At 34.9% G+C, this 19,389-nt stretch overlaps 1 protein-coding gene across 1 annotated transcript in view; it reads right to left on the bottom strand.

The window, feature by feature from the left end:
- myo5ab (myosin VAb) overlaps nucleotides 1-19,389 on the bottom strand; it is a 46,442-nt gene that overhangs the window by 16,704 nt on the left and 10,349 nt on the right. Inside the window, exons 6-22 of the mRNA XM_056451701.1 lie at nucleotides 19,140-19,283; nucleotides 18,935-19,016; nucleotides 18,669-18,776; nucleotides 16,279-16,385; nucleotides 15,926-16,191; nucleotides 14,162-14,243; nucleotides 13,939-14,079; nucleotides 11,896-12,021; nucleotides 11,721-11,804; nucleotides 10,807-10,941; nucleotides 8,941-9,038; nucleotides 8,777-8,863; nucleotides 6,177-6,285; nucleotides 5,808-6,019; nucleotides 5,525-5,681; nucleotides 1,959-2,198; nucleotides 1,678-1,872 (exon numbers count right to left, since the gene is read on the bottom strand). Coding sequence (XP_056307676.1) covers nucleotides 1,678-1,872; nucleotides 1,959-2,198; nucleotides 5,525-5,681; nucleotides 5,808-6,019; nucleotides 6,177-6,285; nucleotides 8,777-8,863; nucleotides 8,941-9,038; nucleotides 10,807-10,941; nucleotides 11,721-11,804; nucleotides 11,896-12,021; nucleotides 13,939-14,079; nucleotides 14,162-14,243; nucleotides 15,926-16,191; nucleotides 16,279-16,385; nucleotides 18,669-18,776; nucleotides 18,935-19,016; nucleotides 19,140-19,283 — 2,373 coding nt within the window. The remainder of the gene's footprint in view (nucleotides 1-1,677; nucleotides 1,873-1,958; nucleotides 2,199-5,524; nucleotides 5,682-5,807; nucleotides 6,020-6,176; nucleotides 6,286-8,776; nucleotides 8,864-8,940; nucleotides 9,039-10,806; nucleotides 10,942-11,720; nucleotides 11,805-11,895; nucleotides 12,022-13,938; nucleotides 14,080-14,161; nucleotides 14,244-15,925; nucleotides 16,192-16,278; nucleotides 16,386-18,668; nucleotides 18,777-18,934; nucleotides 19,017-19,139; nucleotides 19,284-19,389) is intronic.

Raw genomic sequence — 19,389 nt, 5'->3', positions numbered from 1 at the left:
TAACAGCAGACGGCGCTCTAGGCTAGTTTTGAACAGCAGAGGGTGCTCTAGGCTAGTTTTTAACAGCAGACGGCGCTCTAGGCTAGTTTTTAACAGCAGATGGCGCTCTAGGCTAGTTTTTAACAGCAGACGATGCTCTAGGCTAGTTTTTAACAGCAGAGGGTGCTCTAGGCTACTTTTTACAGCAGACGATGCTCTAGTCTAGTTTTTAATAGCAGACGACGCTCTAGGCTAGTTTTTAACAGCAGAGGGTGCTCTAGGCTACTTTTTAACAGCAGACAATGCTCTAGGCAACTTTTTAACAGCAGAGGGTGCTCTAGGCTAGTTTTTTTTACAGCAGACGATGCTCTAGGCTAGTTTTTAATAGCAGACGACGCTCTAGGCTAGTTTTTAACAGCAGAGGGTGCTCTAGGCTACTTTTTAACAGCAGACAATGCTCTAGGCTAGTTTTTAACAGCAGACGATGCTCTAGGCTAGTTTTTAACAGCAGACGATGCTCTAGGCTAGTTTTTAACAGCAGACGATGCTCTGGCCTTTTTTTAACAGAAGAGGGTGCTCTAGGCTAGTTTTTTACAGCAGATGATGCTCTAGGCTAGTTTTTAATATCAGATGGAGCTCTAGACTAGTTTTTAACAGCAGTTGATGCTCTAGACTAGTTTTTAACAGCAGACGATGCTCTAGACTAGTTTTTAACAGCGGACGATGCTCTAGGCTAGTTTTTAACAGCAGACGATGCTCTAGGCTAGTTTTTAACAGCAGACGATGCTCTAGGCTAGTTTTTAACAGCAGACGATGCTCTAGGCTAGTTTTTAATATCAGATGGAGCTCTAGGCTAGTTTTTAACAGCAGACGATGCTCTAGACTAGTTTTTAACAGCAGACGATGCTCTAGACTAGTTTTTAACAGCAGACGATGCTCTAGACTAGTTTTTAACAGCAGACGACGCTCTAGGCTAGTTTTTTTACAGCAGGTTTTTTTTTAAAAGGAGATGGAGCTCTTGGCTAGTTTTTAACAGCAGACGGCACTCTAGGCTACAGAGCCCCTAAAGTGACATGTGTAACAAAAAATAAAGAAGACTTTTGTCTTCATATGCATGTCATGCACATGTGATATGTATGTCTATGTCATGCGCACACGATACTATGTTGTCTATTTATAATATGTCGATATGTACCCCGTGCATATGTCATAGTATGGAGTTCGCACACACAAGTCATCGTTTCCTATATTTAGGAACCAAAATTAGACAAATTTTTTGTCACTTTTCCTATATTTATTAATGATTATTTTAGGTTCAACTGGTAGTTGTAAGAAATTGGATGCAAGCCGAATACAGTTGTTTCTTAAAGCAGCAACATCAGCTTTTAATAACTAATCTAATTTTTATTAGCATTTAGTCTCAGAATCAATGCAGAATTAATTTCCTTATACAATTTTCCAGCACAGCTCTAACCAAGATCAATGAAAAATACAGTAAAACAGTATCGAAGATAAATTTTACAATTGAAGATAGTGTTATAAAATCACTTTTGTAAATTTAATTTGTTTTAACCAAACTGTGATGTCTTATCTATGACTCATACATTGTGGTTAATCTGAAAAAATATATAGAGACTGTTAGTTTTAAGTTAAAACTGATAAAAATAATAAATCTTAAATCTCATTATTTAATTTCACCTCTTTATTCTTCTCCAGCTCCCGACGAACCAATTCCAGCTCCTCTTGTAATGATGTCACCAGGTCTCCATGGCGACGGGCCTCTTCTTCCGCCTCCTGAAGCGTTTTGAGCTGCACATGCAACTTCTCCAACTCAACGACACTGTGGCTCTCTACTGCACCTATTTGCTCTGAAAGCTCTCGGTTCTCCTTGTGCTGAAAGATGCATAAATACATTGTTTATCAAATCCGACTCCTCTTTAGAAATCAGTACAAACCCCAAAATGGAAAAAAAACAAGACCTGCTCATCTAGTTTCCTTTGCAGCTGCATGATCTTGTTTTCCATGCCATAATTGAGCTTCTTGTAGTGTTCGACTGATCTGGCTTCAATCTTGAGTTTCTTGAGCTCTCTGCGGGCCAGCATCCTGCGCACGCAACACTGAAGATACACCACAGCCCGCTTGATGCGCCGATAACGCCAGCGGGCCAGGAAGCCACGCACCCACCGCTGGATAAGTAGAGCCTTGTGCTCACACACCAACTGTGGAACAACAGGACAAGCTCTATAAAGCATTCACAACCTATTTTACTTGCATAACCTACCACTCCTGATTTAAACATTGAAAACACAGGGCAAATCACATAGCATCCAGGACAACCTGAAAACCACTTGGCAACATCCTGGAAACTGTGGCCTACTAACTGCATAGCCAGTGTTGGGTAAATTACTTCAAAGTACTAATTCATTCATTTTCCTTCAGTTTCGTCCCTTTATTTATCAGGGGCTGCCACAGCGGAATGAACCGCCAACTTATCAAGCATATGTTTTACACAGCGGATGCCCTTCCCTTAACCCTGCACTGAAACACCCATAGAGTCACATTCATACACACACACATACACTACGGCCAATTTCGCTTATTTAATTCACCTATAGCGCATGTGTTTGGACTGTGGGGGAAACCGGAGCACCTGGAGGAAACCCACGCAAATCAAGTTAGTAATTAAATCGTTAAAATCGTATTGAAATGACTTTTCTAATTAATTTGACTGAAAACTTAGTTACTCAATAATAACTTAATTACTTGACTAAAAATCTACATAAATATCTATGCTTAGACAACTCATACACCTTCAAATTGTTGCCATCAGGTCGTCGATATGGTGGTGTTCCCATATGCGTAAGAAATAGATCAAAATTATCATGTGTCCCTCAAGCAAATAGTTTTTTTAATGGATATTCATTTAGAGTAGTGGTACCATGGGACTTTGGGTTTTTAAGAATGATTTATTTATATAAACACTAAATGTGAAATTGTCAGATGTATCTGTGGGTGTATGCTGCAAATGAAATCTCCACATGGTACAAATAACAAGCCAGGCTCATTCTGAAAACGTAGTCCCGAGGACGTTTCAGGAGACCGCAAAATACGTCCGGGAGGTACATATTTTTCCAGTTTTTGGTTTTCGCGAATCCGCGAGAGGCCGCTGTGTGCGCCTATTTGGCTTCTCAGACGTCTCCCGCGAGTGCCGTACGCGCCCGCACTGTTCTCGCACGAACTGTTCTCGCACGAACCCACCAGAGGCCGCTGTCGAACGAACGTCTGTCTGTCCGACTGGCTGAATGATTGACTGGGCGACCCACCCTCCTCCTTCCCCGAACCCAAAAGATTTTACCGATTGACCCGCCCGCCCTAAACCCAACCAACGATTTACAAAATTCATTCGTAAAAACTTTTTTTTTTTACCACGTTTTCGGATTTTACCACATTCTCACCCTGTTATGAACGTCTTCACTTTATTTCTTGGATTCTGTTTTAGTCTTACCTGATTTCTGAAACCGCTCTTCCCCGGACTCGAACCCAGTCGTCGTCGTCGAGTCCGCCGACGAACAGGACGAGCTAACCAGACAAACTGGTTGCGGCGGGAAAGCCCTCCACACAAAGGTAAGCGGCCAGCCGGCGAGCGCTAAAAGGAAAGGCGTCATATTGCCCCCGCAGCGTTCGCTTAAAAAACGAAATGAAGCCATACGTACCTCCGGCTACATAATTCGCAGTCTCCAGACTACGTTTTCAGAATGAGCCTAGGTTGACAAATAACTAACTAACTAAGTAACCAAGTAAGTAAGTAACTAACTAACTAACTAACTAACTAACTAATTAACTAACTAACTAACTAACTAACGTACGTTAACGTTAACATTCATTCATTCATTCATTCATTTTCTTCCTCCATTTATTAGGGGTCGCTACAGCAGAATAAACCACCATCTTATCCAGCATATGTTTTAAACAGCGAATGACCTTCCAGCTGTAACCCAGCTCTGGGTATAACCCATAACCTCTCGCATTTACACTCATACACTACAGCCATTTTAGTTTATTCTATTCACCAATAGCGAATGTCTTTAGCTGTGGGGGAAACCGGAGCACCCGGAAGAAACCCACGGCAACACGGGGAGAACATGCAAACTCCACACAGAAATGCCAACTGACCCAGCCAGTGCTCAAACCAGCGACCTTCTTGCCGTGAGGTGAAACTGAGCCACCATGTCACCCAACGTTAACTAAAAGAAATCAAACTCTTAACTTGACTTTGGTTTTGTATAAAAAAAATAAAACTTACATTTTAAAGAACATGGGCAGGTATCAAAACAAAAATGATTCAGATTAATGACACCATATTAATTACATATCGTATACTGGCATACAGTCCTAAAACTTTTAATAGTTTATGTGCGTGCAGTTTTCAGACTAAAAAAATTTTATTATAGAGGATTATTATGCAAAATATTTGAATAATAAAATTACAATTATAATTACTCTCCTCTGAATTTATATATTACATTGTCTTCTCATTTACTTTTTCTTAGAATATGCAAATGTCTTGACCAATGATAAATACTCTATTGACCTTATTCTTCACGTACGAACAGGCACAGCCATTGGCTCAAAACTTCAGGTCTCATTCAATTCTATTGGTTTTAATACGTTAAGAACAGCTCGTCTATATCCACTGATATTTTCCTATTATATTATTCAACTTTTTATGTGTAGTCATGAACACGCTTGGTTCTAGAGCAAGTAGTTTAACAGTTTTCTGCGGTTTATCATTTCTAGTCATTTCTCCCATAGGCGACTGAATCGCAAACAGTCACAAAAACAAGCGTGCTTCTGTATTGCAAAATAAGGTCAATAGATGAACAATAGAATTATTCTGCAAATTAAATATGATTCTGCTTCTCTGAATTGATTTATACAGAACTGTTGAATTTTTTTACAGGACTTAAGGCAAGTATAGTTTAAGTAGGGCGACACGGTGGCCCAGTGTCACCTCTCAGCAAAAAGGTCGCTGGTTTGAGCCCCGGCTAGGTCAGTTGGCATTTCTGTGTGGAGTTTGCATGTTCTCCCCGTGCTACTGTGGGTTTCCTCCGAGTCCAAAGACATGTGCTATAGGCAAACAGGGTAAACTAAATTGTCCGTAGTGTATGTGTGTATATCCTGGTCCTCCAGGTTGGAGGTTGAGCGTTGGGCTAACGACCCACCTCGTAAAAATGAGATGTTACGAAACACCAACATGGTGCAGCTAAATATCAACTTCGATATAAACGGCCCTGGGAGTTAATAGGCATGTTTTAAGTAACTTTAATTAAATTACCTTAAAACAAAAAGCAATCCATTACATTACTTTTTTATTAAAAAATCAATTTAATTACTGTCACTAGTTATTTTGTAACTAATTACACCCAACACTGTGCATAGTACATTCTAGCAACCAGTAAGATAACATAACACCAAGGGAACTACTCAGAATACCCAATATAAAATATAATACACTATATAATAAAAATGTAATGCTCTCTCATACCCGCTTGTACTCCAGTCTAGCCGTATATCCACGCAGTATCCTCTGAATGAGCACCGCTGCCGTTTTCTGCCTCAGGTACTGTCGTCTTGCGGCCCACATACGTGTGTTCTTCTGGAAGACCACTGCGGCCCGTGTCCTCCTCAGAGTCTTACACAAGCTAAACAAAGGGCACACAAAACACTTTAGTTTAGTCTGCAAACAGTAACTGAGTAGCATTCAGTCTCCATTAACTTCATTTTAACTAAGTCCAACTAAATCTGCAAATTTCACAAGTGTGACCCACCTACGAGCCTGGTGTCCTCTTGTGTATTTCTGCAATGTTATGGCCGCTTGTCGAATGCGTAGGTATTTCTTTCGGGCGAGCCAGCAGCGGATGGTTTTTTGGATGTGAATGCAAGCCGTACGCAGTTTATCAGCCCTCAGCTTCTCCAAGTAAGCCACCTGACCAGCCCGAAAGAAGATCTTCGTCTTTCCAAACTGGTATTTATCTTTGTTCTGCAGAGAGAAAATGGAGTAACACTGGACTACTTAAAAAGAAATGTCCCAAGCTGGTGTTTCTTATAGTTGTAGACCCTTTCATCAAGGAAACCAGCCTAGTGTATCTTAAACCAGAGATTTAATACTATGCTATAAAAACTGATTAGTGTAATACCTGTACAAGCCGTTCTAGGACACTTTGGCAGGTCAGCTTTCGGTCTGAGAGAATTTCTTTCTTTGTCATTAAAACTCGATAGCGGCTGAAGAACTCTTGATAAGTCCACCTGACCAATGAGAGTTAAAGAGGAAATAAAGATGAAGTGTGTAATTTTAGCCACTAGTGGGCACATATTCACAACAAACAAGGATGTAGTTTGATGTCTGAGTGTGGAATCAGAATCAGAAAGAGCTTATTGCCAGGTATGTGACAGAGCTTCAACAGTATTTAAGAGACAGGACAGGACAAAAAACAGATAATAAATATATTTAAAAAAATACAAGTAGTGAGTGCAAATATACAGATTGACAAGTGTATGTACAGGTATATTACTATATACAACGTCATACGTGCAGCTGTTATGTGCAAATTGGCATGTAAAGTGTGTTGTTAAATAAGTGTATATGTGTATAAAAGTGTATAGCAAGTAGTGATGTTGGTTCCGCAATTATTATCATCAAGTGTTCATGAGATGGATTGCCTGAGGGAAGAAACTGTTTCTGTGTCGGGCTGTTCTGGTGCGCAGTGCTCTGTAGCGTCGACCAGAAGGTAAAAGTTCAAAGAGGCAGTGTGCTGGGTGTGAGGGGTCCAGAGTGATTTTGGCAGCCCTTTTGCTCGCTCTGGAATCATGGGAGTTGTGGTCTTTTTACATCCTGCAGAAATCATGTTGATGGCTGAGCAAAGAATTTGAGCCATTTTTTGGTTGCAATCTTTTTTCATATAACTAGAGAGTGTATAATGTATTTATGCTCTCCTAGCGATGACCTGGGGGACGTAGAAGACAAACTTTTTGAACAAGATGGACTTGAATGGCTTTATGTTTAATTTGATGTTTACTCTTTTTACTTTTGACAAAATGGACAATAAATGGGTTGGAATATCCAACTTTATTTTCAAAGGTTTGGAAATTTCATTTTATTATCGAACTGTTCGAGGAACAAATGCGTCAGAACCAACGATCTAATTATACTCACCTACAGTATTAATACACTGTAAAACATGCTGGGTTTCACATGATTACTTTATGTTGTCTCAATTGCAAATTTAAATTAACAAATTTAAGTAAATTGAATATAAAACAATTAATTTGCCCCTCAAAAAAACTCAAGAATGGTGTTACTGGAACATTTTGATACTGCATTATTTTTTTCCTGTGATATATATTACGATATAAATACAATTTTATCACAATAGTGACTTAAATAGGTCTATATAAAAAGTCATTACTTTACATTGATGATGATTTGTATGGGAGTAAAATATAAATATATTTTATGTAATTTATTATATGCATATAATCAAAAACTACAGTGATAACTAAACACAAGCAAAGAGAGAGAAATAATCAGTGGTTTATGATTTTCTGGGGAGAGTCTAACTGAATTTAGGTACAGAAATTAAATAATCGAATGTAAAAGAGCATTGCATAGTCTTCATCATAAATAATTCAATTAAAAAATGCTTTTTTATGTTGTGTATGTTCTCTTAAAATGCTTTAAATGCTTAAAATGTTCACATAGGCCTTAAAAACAAGTGAAATGTTAAACTTTCACTCTGTAATGGTTAAATTTGGCAGTGTCTCCACAAATCTCATGTGTTTTCACCTGTGGATTCTGGTCATCTATATTCATAACTCAACATTGCATATCTTGCCATGTGACTATTGCAGATGCAAACATTGCAATACAGATGCTCAAACTATATATTGTGCAGCCGTAGTGTTGATTTAGCTTATTTTAAATAATTAGTTTGAACAAGCAGCAAAAATTTTGTATGAAGTAAAATAGGTTGAAAGAAGAAACTGGTGCCATGTGGCACAAAAGCAGCAGAGCTTTTATTATTCCACAGTCTAAAACTACTTAATTCAAATGAGATCTATTGCGGTAGGGCTGCATGATTTTGACAAAAATTGACAGTGCGATATTTTATTTGTCTACGCTACACATTGCGATATTGAATATATTGTTTCACCAGATGAAATGAATATAAGTCTATTTGGAAAAAATTCATAATTTTCAATACATTGGGATGACTTTGTAAGAAAGTGCATCTACATAAAATATAATAAACCAATCACAAACATTGAGAAATATAGTAGAGCAATGATACTGTACAGATCAAATATACAGTGCTTTGATTGTCTGGAAGTCTAGCAATATTTAGATACATAAATTTAATAATCAAATATAAAATAACACCATATAATATATATAAATGAATGCAATTAATTAATTAATTAATTAATTAAAGTTTAAAGTGTAATTGCCTGAATAGTTTTAAACTTAATTAAATGAACACACAAAAATAATAAATGTTTTGGTAACTTTATGGTTAAACGTTACAAAAACTCCACAAGCTTTGTGGAGTGTTTTTCAAATTCTGGTCAATAATAATACCAATTCAACATTGCAGATCCTGTCATGTGACTACTAAGGATGCGCACGTTGTGATATCGACGCTGATACTATATATTGTGCAAGCCCTATACTGAGGTGTTTTCATTACTTTGAAACATCAGTTTATATCGGCTTATTTGCTTGTAACTACTGATCAAGCACCTGGAAGGGAAGCCTGCGGCGGAGATGCGAATGGTCTCCAGGACTCCACACGCTCTGAGCTGCTGAACGGCTCGATGGGGGTCCATCCTGGAGAGATGAAGAGAGGGAACTACGGTGACCCATGTTACATAACAGCGGATTATCTGTGGAGCAGGCTTACTGACATGAAGGGGGCTTTAACGTCATTGGGCTTGATGCAGCGCACATAGTGAGGGGTGGTGGCGTTCAGCGTCTCCATCAGCAGGTGCAGAGAGTTACGGAACTTAAAAAGACAGACAAATGACACTGTGAATTTCCAAATATGAAAAATATTTGGATGGATGATGTCTGTTATAATACAGGACAACAGTGACTAGCCAATTTTTCGGCAAGCCTGGTTCTGGATTGTACTTATTTATTTATTGTTTGACCATCCAGCTCAGAAGATTATTGCAATGTTACCTTAATTTGACACCAAATGTATGTGAAAATTGAGGGCATAGACAAAGATATATGACTATGCAGAATTAGGATTGACAACCTAATCATGTGCTACCACACCACAGATGTATTGCTTTTAAAGTGATAGTTCATCCAGACATGAAAACTCTGTCATAATATTTTCATTTCCATTTGTTCTGAACCGGTTTAAATCCTTTCTGTTGAACACAAAGGAAGATATACTAAAAATGTTGGGGAAAAAACAGCCATTGATTTCCATGATAGTTTTTATTACTACTATGGAAGACAATGGCTGCTTCATTCACAACATTCTTGTGTAGTGGAATACCATGCACTGTGTTTAACTGAAGAAAGAAACCCATAACAGATAAGAACCACTTTAGTGTGAGGAAATTTTCTTTTTTAGGTAAACTATCACTTTAATTGAGAGAGCAGATTTTCAATAGTTTCCATATTTAATTATTTTAATTCTCTTCTGCTGAGCAAAGAATCAAATATACTCAAAAACAGTAGCATTGTGAAATATTACTACAATTTATAGTATATTTGCTCAGCATCATTAAACCATACAGTACGCTGCCTTATATTCTTTATTTAATCAAATGAGAAACAAAATAGTTAAATAAGAAATGTTAACAAATCTCAAACTGACAGTAAAGACATTTATATGTATCTGTGCTAAATAATAAGGTATATGCCGAAGCATGCTAATAGGACTTTGAATTTGCTAGTAACCTGGGTTAAGCGCTTCGGGTCAACTGAATGCCAATGCAAAAATAGGCGCATTAAAGGTCAGTTTTCTTGAAAAATCAGCGATCTCCACTGGCTGAGTGATATCTGATATAAAGTGGGTCTCAGATTGTACAAGAAGCACTGCATTAAATTACATTTCCCCCATCATGTGTTTATAATATGAGCATTTATTTTTACCCCATTATATTCAATGGAGCTTCTGCGCTAGCCTGCCGATTCTGAGCGTGCGAGTAAACGGCTTTTTGTCTCGTTTTACGCTTGAACAACTAAATGAATGCCAAAGTTTATTTAACTGAATGTATTTTAATTACATTACAACATCGATGCTGTAAAAGGAACTGTATAAATTGGAAAAAAATTGACAATAACAGGTCACCGGAAGTTTAGCAGTAGGGGAAAACACTAGCTCGGCATATACCCTATTCTATTCATTTCTACAAAAAAAATGGTGAAGAGTACTGTTTATCTTTATAAACAGTCATATTCAATCACCCTACATTCACCCTGGACCACAAAAATTGAGAATTTTTTTTTATCATCTGACAGATGAATAAAAAAAGCTTTGTTAGGTTTGTTAGCTTTGCTAGCATTTGTCAGGATAGGACTAAAGTATGGCCGAGATATAACCAGTTGAAAACCTGCAATCTGAGAGAGCTCTAAGAATATTGAGAAAATCTCCTTTAAGATGTGTAAATGAAGACCTCTAAACTCATTCACAATTCAAAATGTTGTTGTCAGTATAATCAATTCAATGTGCAATGCTTCAGATCAAAGTAAATTAAAAAGAACTGATCGTATATCCATGATGGACTTTAGCTTTGTTGCTCGAACCTAACCTGCAGTCCAACGGATTTCTTGTGCTCCCTGAAGGACTGTGTAGACCGTCCAAACTTTGCACGGCCAGACGAGGCTGTGGTGTTTGGAGCTGGAGGAGATTCTTCATCCTGGAAGAGCTCAACCAGCAAACTGAACTGTGGGTAAACAAAACAGCCTTCATTAACGGGAGCATTATTCTACTTTTATATTGACCGCTGGGCTGCACAATATATCATTTTAGCCTCAATATTGCCATGTGTGCATCCACAATAGGCATATCCTGTGACTGTGTATTAGTAATCATTACATTCGAAGCTTTGACAAATATTAACTGTATTTAATTATTCATAGAATGAAAACACAGCTTTATTGAACATTTCTGTACCCAAATAGTGTTAGAATTCATTTGTATATTTGCTTTATTGTATTTATATATGCCTATAATTCGTTTTTTTTTATTTATTGCAGATGCACTCCTCTACAAAATCATACTAATCTATCTGAAAAATTTTATTCTTTCCAAATAAAGCTATTCAAGATTTCTGGTAAAATATTGCAGAAAATCTAAATATTGCAGAAATTCTAAATATTGCAATGTAAGTTTTTTCCAATATTACGCAGCCCTACTCTAGACTAGTAGATTTCAACTGGTTCATCCTAAAATACAACCTTCCCCTTGCTCTCGTTGACCGATTTGGTTTCAACCCACCTCCTGAGAGCATAGGAATTCAAAAATATATTCATAAACCATAACAGCAGGTGGCGCTACATTCCAAAAGCCATGCTGAATCATAAATCTATTACTATACAAGTCACTGAGGGAGTAGAGAATAATATTTCTCAAGCTGCAACACGCTCCTGCTTCTCATTTAGTCTGAGTGGAGAGCAAGAGTGCCAGAAAAGTGTTTAGTGAGTTATGCTGAGGTGAACACACCTTGCTAGCCTTCAGCACATTAATTTGTTCTTCGTTGACGGTGTCTTTATTTTTCTCCAGAAATCCATCACACTGGTATTCAACCTGAAACATGAATTGAGAGTAATAACATGGCACTGACTCCCTGAATTCCAGTATGAACAGTTTATAAGTGCTTATAATTCTCGTTATCTACCTTATCTGCGAAGTGCAGTATGATGAAGGCTTTGTTAGACATGCGAGGTTTCTCAAAGTGGGAGCTTTTCTTTAGGTGAGTGTTGTACAGCTTTTGGGCCCACGAGTCATCTGAACCTTTTGGCATCTGAAAACATCAAATCAAAGGGGATAGTTCACCCAACAATGAAAATTGACTGACTTTTTACTCTCCCTCAAGTGGTTCCAAACCTTTAGGAAGTTCTTTATTTTGTCAAACACAAAAGAAGATATTTTAAAGAAAGCCATTCACTTACATAGTAGGAAAAACAAATACTATGGAAGTCAATGGTTACAGATTTCCAGCATTTTTCGAAATATCTTCTTTTGTGTTGAACAGAATAAAGAAACTCAAAGTTTGAAACAAGTAAACAATGAGTAAATGATGACAGTGTCTGAAAGCATCAGATTAAAGGGGATAGTTCACCCAACAATGAAAATTGGACTCCTTTTTACTCTCCCTCAAGTGGTCCCAAACTTTTATGACTACCTTTATTCTGTTGAACGCAAAAGACAATATTTTGAAGAAATCCATTGACTTCCACAGTAGGAAAAACAAATACTATGGAAGTCAATGGTTACAGATTTTCAGCTTTCTTCAAAATATCTTCATTTTGTGCTGGAGAGAATAAAGAAATTCAAAGAATGAGTAAATGATGACAACAGCTGAAAGCATCAAATTAAAGGGGATAGTTCACCTAAAAATGAAAAGAGACTCACTTTTTACTCTCCCTCATGTGGTTCCAAACCTTTAGGACTTTCGTTATTTTGTCAAAGACAAAAGAAGATATTTTAAAGAAAGCCATTGACTTTCATAGTAGGAAACACAAATACTATGGAAGTCAATGGTTACAGATTTCCAGCATTTTTCGAAATATCTTCTTTTGTGTTGAACAGAATAAAGAAACTTAAGTAAACAATGAGTAAATGATGACAGTATCTGAAAGCATCAGATTAAAGGGGATAGTTCACCCAACAATGAAAACAGACTCATTTTTACTCTCCCTCAAGTGGTCCCAAACTTTTATGACTACCTTTATTCTGTCGAACGCAAAAGACAATATTTTGAAGAAAGCCATTGACTTCCACAGTAGGAAAAACAAATACTATGGAAGTCAATGGTTACAGATTTTCAGCTTTCTTCAAAATATCTTCATTTTGTGCTGGAGAGAATAAAGAAACTCAAAGAATGAGTAAATGATGACAACAGCTGAAAGCATCAAATCAAAGGGGATAGTTCACACAAAAATGAAAATTGACTGACTTTTTACTCTCCCTCAAGTGGTTCCAAACCTTTAGGACTTTCTTTATTCTGTCAAAGACAAAAGAAGATATTTTAAAGAAAGCCATTGACTTCCATAGTAGGAAAAACAAATACTATGGAAGTCAATGGTTACAGATTTCCAGCATTTTTCGAAATATCTTCTTTTGTGTTGAACAGAATAAAGAAACTCAAAGTTTGAAACAAGTAAACAATGAGTAAATGATGACAGTCTCTGAAAGCATCAAATTAAAGGGGAAAGTTCACCCAACAATGAAAACTGACTCCTTTTTACTCTCCCTCAAGTGGTCCCAAACTTTGGATGTCAATGGTTACAGATTTTCAGCTTTCTTCAAAATATCTTTATTTTGTGCTGGACAGAATAAAGAAACTCAAAGGATGAGTAAATGATGACAACAGCTGAAAGCATCAAATCAAAGGGGATAGTTCACCCAAAAATGAAAATGGACTCACTCTTGACCTCAAGTGGATCTAAACCTTTATGACCTTCTTTATTCTGTTGAACATAAAATACGATATTTTAAAGAAAGCCATTGAGTTCCACAGTTGGAAAAACAAATACTATGGAAGTCAATGGTTACAGATTTCCAGCTTTCTTCAAAATATCTACTTTTGGGTTGAACAGAATAAAGAAACTCAAAGGTTTGAAACAAGTTTGGGTGAGTAAATATTCTTAATTTTTGGGTGAACTACCTTTAAGGAAATTACAGAAAGTTACACCACAAAATAAAACATGTTTTTTACAGTGCATTCTTCGTCTAAAAGATCCAGCAAGCCCATCTTGGCTTCAATCAGGTTGATGCAGGGCTGGTTGTCATAGAAGTCGATGAGCGTCCATGGTATCTGCTCCTTCATGTACTCCTCCTGCTCCAGTTTGAACACATGCTGGAGGGGAAATGCTTTCTGTGAGTCGCGATGTGCTTGGACATGACTGACTATTATGTGAACGCTGAAGAAAAATGCTGACCATGTTAAACTGCTGCTGGAGCTTCTCGTTGGCGTAATTGATGCAGAACTGCTCGAAACTGTTCACCTCGAACGTCTCAAACCTGGACACAAAAGTCAATGCTTTTCCAGCAACATTTTTTATCTTTGAGAGACACTTTTAAATAATGTAATCTAATTAATTTTTTTCATTAATTAATTAATTATTCTAAATATGAAAGTATGTTAGTTATTGGTATTATGGCTGCTCGATGTTGGAAAAAAATCTAACATTGCGATATTTAGTTTTTTTGTTGTGCACTACCTGACAAAAGTCTTGTCGCCTATGCAAGTTTTAGGAACAGCAAATAATAACTTGACTTCTAGTTGATCATTTGGTATCAGAAGTGGCTTAAATGAAAGGCAAAGGCCTCTAGATTACGCTTATTTTACCAAAATAAAACATGATCTTGGCCTCATCCCATGAGCTTGGAGGACTGCATCCATACATCTCTGCAATGACTCAAATAACTTATTAATAAAGTCATCTGGAATGAAAGTGCTCTTGCAGGACTCCCAGAGTTCAATCAAGATTCTTTGGATTCATCTTCAATGCCTCCTGCTTCATCTTACCCTAGACATGCTCAATAATATTCATCTCTGGTGACTGGGCTGGCCAATCCTAAAGCATCTTGACCTTCTCTGCTTTCAGAAACTTTGATGTGGAGGCTGAAGTATGAGGAGCGCTATCCTGCTGAAGAATTTGCCCTCTCCTGTGGCTTGTAATGTAATGAGCAGCACAAATGTCTTGATACCTCAGGCTGTTGATGTTGCCATCCACTCTGCAGATCCGCCCCCATACTGAATGTAACCCTAAACCATGATTTTTTTTCTTCACCAAACTTGACTGATACTGAGAATCTTGGGTCTATGCGGGTTCCAATAGGTCTTCTGCAGTATTTGTGATTACTGGGATTGACGACAACTGGGATTAACGACAAGACTTTTGTCAGGTAGTATATATATATATATATATATATATATATATATATATGTTGAATAAATATAATGATATGAATACAATTTCACCAGGTGACTTGAGAATCTCTTTTTGGAAAGAGTTCATAATTTTAGACTGATTGGGATGATTCTGGAATGGGAGTGCATCTGCATAAAATTTAATAAACATATATAAATGCAACAAAGAAAAAGATGCAATTTTGTTTTATAATTTTCCAATCCAACAGTATTCAGGTAGGGTAACTGAACAATAAAAATAATTCAATTAAATTAATCATTATTAAAGCTACAAATGGTACAATTTCTTATTACATTGAATTTTAAATTACCGTCATCTTTCCAAAGATATCCAATTTTTGTCTATCCATTTATAAAGTGACTAAAAGGGGACCACACATTTTTAAAAGTCTCTGCTTTACCTCTGATTACTTATGTTAATTTTTCAAGAGCAAGATTATCAGACATTTCCTTTATCCATTGTGCAAGAACAGGTCTTTGGGTATTTTTCCACACCAAAGCTAGTTTGTATAGCTTTTTTGTATAGTTCGTTTAGCTTTTATAAAGCTGAAATCTATACGTTTCTTTTTGTTTGCATTTACAGTAATGATCTTGAAATTTAGGAAATTGTAGGTAGAATATTAATTTTAACTTCCGCTGTATACAAATACTTGGTGGCTGCAGTTCACCTAATGGCCACCATTGTCGCTAATATCAAAGGTTACTAAATTCTACACACAACTTCTTTAGATAAAGTATTAAGAAGAAAAATTACAGGAAGCTCACCCACCCATAGATATCTAGGACACCGATGAACGAATGCGGTTTCGAAGAAGTGCTCAAAGCCTTGTTGACCTGGCTGACGATCCACGAGAAGAGCTTGGCGTAAATGTGCTTTGCAAGAGCGTCCCGACCGTTCACAGCTTCCAGTCGGGTAACTGGTTTATTTAGGGTTTCTGTAGCCGTTTTTAGCTTCTTATGGCACAACCAGTGAGCCATTGATTCATTTGCCACTTCAGCGAGGTTACAAAACATGGCTAGGTGTCCGTTTTCATCCTGGATACAATGCAAAGAGGATATTGTGAAATCAATAAAAAGAGTATTGTAGAAATGATTTATTCTTGAATTTTTATAATAGCTTACAGAGATGCTGCAGCTGGATGATCCTCTCTCTTTCACTTCCACATTCCCCAGATGAAGAATGGCTGACAGGATTTGGAATAAACCCATTTGGTGTGCCTCGGTAATTCCTGGAATCAGCAGATACTGGCATGTTTGTGGTTGAATGAATAAACTAAGAGCATGTGAAGGGGCTCGTATCATGAAGAATCTAATTGGATCTGATCTGATCTGATTTAAGAGCTTTATGCACTATGAAAACACAGTCACTTCTGTGTGTGCTGGATGATCAGAAACTGCCAGTCTAGTCGAATTTGGATAAGCATAATAAAATAAAATAATTAAAAATATTAATTAAAAAATGTATTTATAATAATAATAATATTAACAAATCAAATAATACTAATAGACTGAATAAATTAACTAAAATAAAAAAATAGGAAAACAACAAAACAATAAAAAGGAAAAATAAAAAGGTATAATTTTAAACAAATGACAATAAAATTAAAATAAAACAAAAGGAATTACATAAAGTTATGCAACATTAAATAGGCTTTACATAAAATAATAAGGCATTACATAAAATACTGACTGAATGATCTGAAACTGCCAGTCTAGTCATATTTAGATAATAAGGAGAATAAAATGAATAAAAGAAAAAACAATCTGTATTTATGATAATATAAATAACAAAAAAAAAATCTAATAATAATAATAATAGTGATAATAATAATAATAATAGATTAATAAAATCTAAAATACAAAATGAGAAAATAAAAAAAGGACAAAATGTTTTTTTATACATTTAATTTTAAATAAATAAATAAATAGATAAAAAAATATTAAACAAAATGGCATTTCATAAAGTTGAATAAAATAAAACATAAAATAATTAAATTTAAAGTAATAGAAAATAAAATACAACAAACATGCTTAAATGCAAACAAAAATAAATATATAAATAAATAAACATAAAATAAAACTATTTATAATCATAAAAAATAAGATTAATAACAAAAACCTAATAATACTAATAGATTAAATAAACTAAAATATAAAAACTAAGAAAACAAAAATAAGTCTTTTCTAAATTTATTATGAAATGAATAAATGAATAAATAAATAAATATGAAACAAAATGAAAAAAGGCATTAAATTAACTAAAATACAAAGAAGGAAAAAATAAGAAAATGAAAAAAGGCAAAACGGTTTTTTATATATAATTTTAAATAAATAAATAATATAAATAACATTATATAATAAATAAATAAAATAATAAAGCCAAAGTCATTACATAAAAAATAGAAAACAAAATTTAATCAAATAAAACAGAAGAAATTAAAGTAAAAGAAAATAAAAAATAACAAACTTGTTAAAATAAACTATATAGAATAATAAAAATAAAATAAAACTACTTATGATCATATGAATAACAAAAACCTAATACTAATTGATTATACAAACTAAAATAGAAAATAAGAAAAAAAATAAGAAAACAAAAAGGAAATTGATTTGTAATAAATTTAATTTTAAATAAATAAATAAATAAAATGAAAGGCGTTAAATTAATTGAAATACAAAAGAGGAAAATATAAGAAAATAAAAAAGAACAAAATGTTTTTTTTTATAAATTAAACTTTAAATAAATAAATAATATGAAATAAAATGACAATAAAATAATAAAACCAAAGGAGTTACATAAAATTAAAAATAGAAGAAAAAAATGTATAAAATAAAACAAGGAATTATATATATATATATATATATATATATATATATATATATATATATATATATATATATATATATATATATATATATATATATATATATATATATATATATAAATAAAAATAATAAAAATTAAATAAAAGTATTTATGATAATACAAAGACCTAGTAAAACTAATACATTAAATAAACTACAATACAAAATAGAAAAAAAAACTAAGTAAACAAAAAAGGACGTTTAATTTTAATAAATTTAAATTTAAATAAATAAATAATATGAAAAAAAATAAAATAAAAGGCATTACATAAAATATAAGATAAAAATTAATAAAATAAAACGGAAGGAAATAAAGTAATAAAAAAAATAACAAACATGTTTTATAAAAAAATATATATAAAAATGTATATAATTTATAAATTATATTTAGATATTTTTTAATTCTTAAAGAAATTTTTTTTTTATTATTTTTAATTTTTACAACTATTTAGTATATAAATTACATTTTAAATTAAAATACATTAAATATGAAAATATAAATACATTTTAAAAATAAAAATCTAAAATTAATGACATGACCCCTTTTTATTATTCCAAAAACAAGTTACAGAGACGCATGGATAGGACCCTGGATTACAAAACCCCACAAGAGACAATTTTAATTGAAATTTTAAAACTATTCATACCCAGCAGTGAAAAGGCTTTCCTTGTGGCCTGCATCTCCTTCAGGTCATTCACTCCCGCGATGACTGGACTTCCACCTTGGTTAGTGTAAGGAAAGTCATCAGCGCTACCTTAAAAGAAAGACTGGTTACTGAAGAGAACGAGTCCACCCTGAGGAGAAGTGGCCAGCAGATGTTCTCACTACAAAATATCAGCTGTCAGTTAACATGACAACAACACCATCTGTAACCGGTCAAATAAAGATGCGCACTGTAGATTGCGCACATACCTAACTTTAGAGGTTCAAATTCAGGTAAACGAGCGCAGGCACAGAGCTGATAGAAGATGTGGTAGTTTCTCTCCTCACTCGCCTACAACATAGATTAAGACAGAAATTCCCACATAAAGACCTCAGAATTTATATGCATTGGATATAAAGGTTTTATGATACTGAAATTAATGACATTCAGACTCCTCAAATGAGAAAAACTAACCTGAAACACAACTCTAGATTTTTCCAGAAGGTAAGTCCTCATGTTTGCTCCAATGATGTGATGTTTCCTGTCAAACCCGATCTCAATGTACTTCCCAAAGCGGCTGCTGTTGTCGTTTCTGGTGGTCTTGGCATTCCCAAAAGCCTACGCAGAGATGAAAACCCTGTTTACCCTAGTTTTCAATAGTCTGCCGAGATGCATTATTGTTTCCACATAGCATTTAAAGTCCCCATTAAATCAAAATTAAGTT

This window comes from Danio aesculapii, chromosome 25 (assembly GCF_903798145.1).
Source record: "Danio aesculapii chromosome 25, fDanAes4.1, whole genome shotgun sequence".
Lineage (NCBI taxonomy): Eukaryota > Metazoa > Chordata > Actinopteri > Cypriniformes > Danionidae > Danio > Danio aesculapii.
Note: the sequence above shows the minus strand (reverse complement) of the source record. Positions and strands in the feature narration are given on the sequence as shown.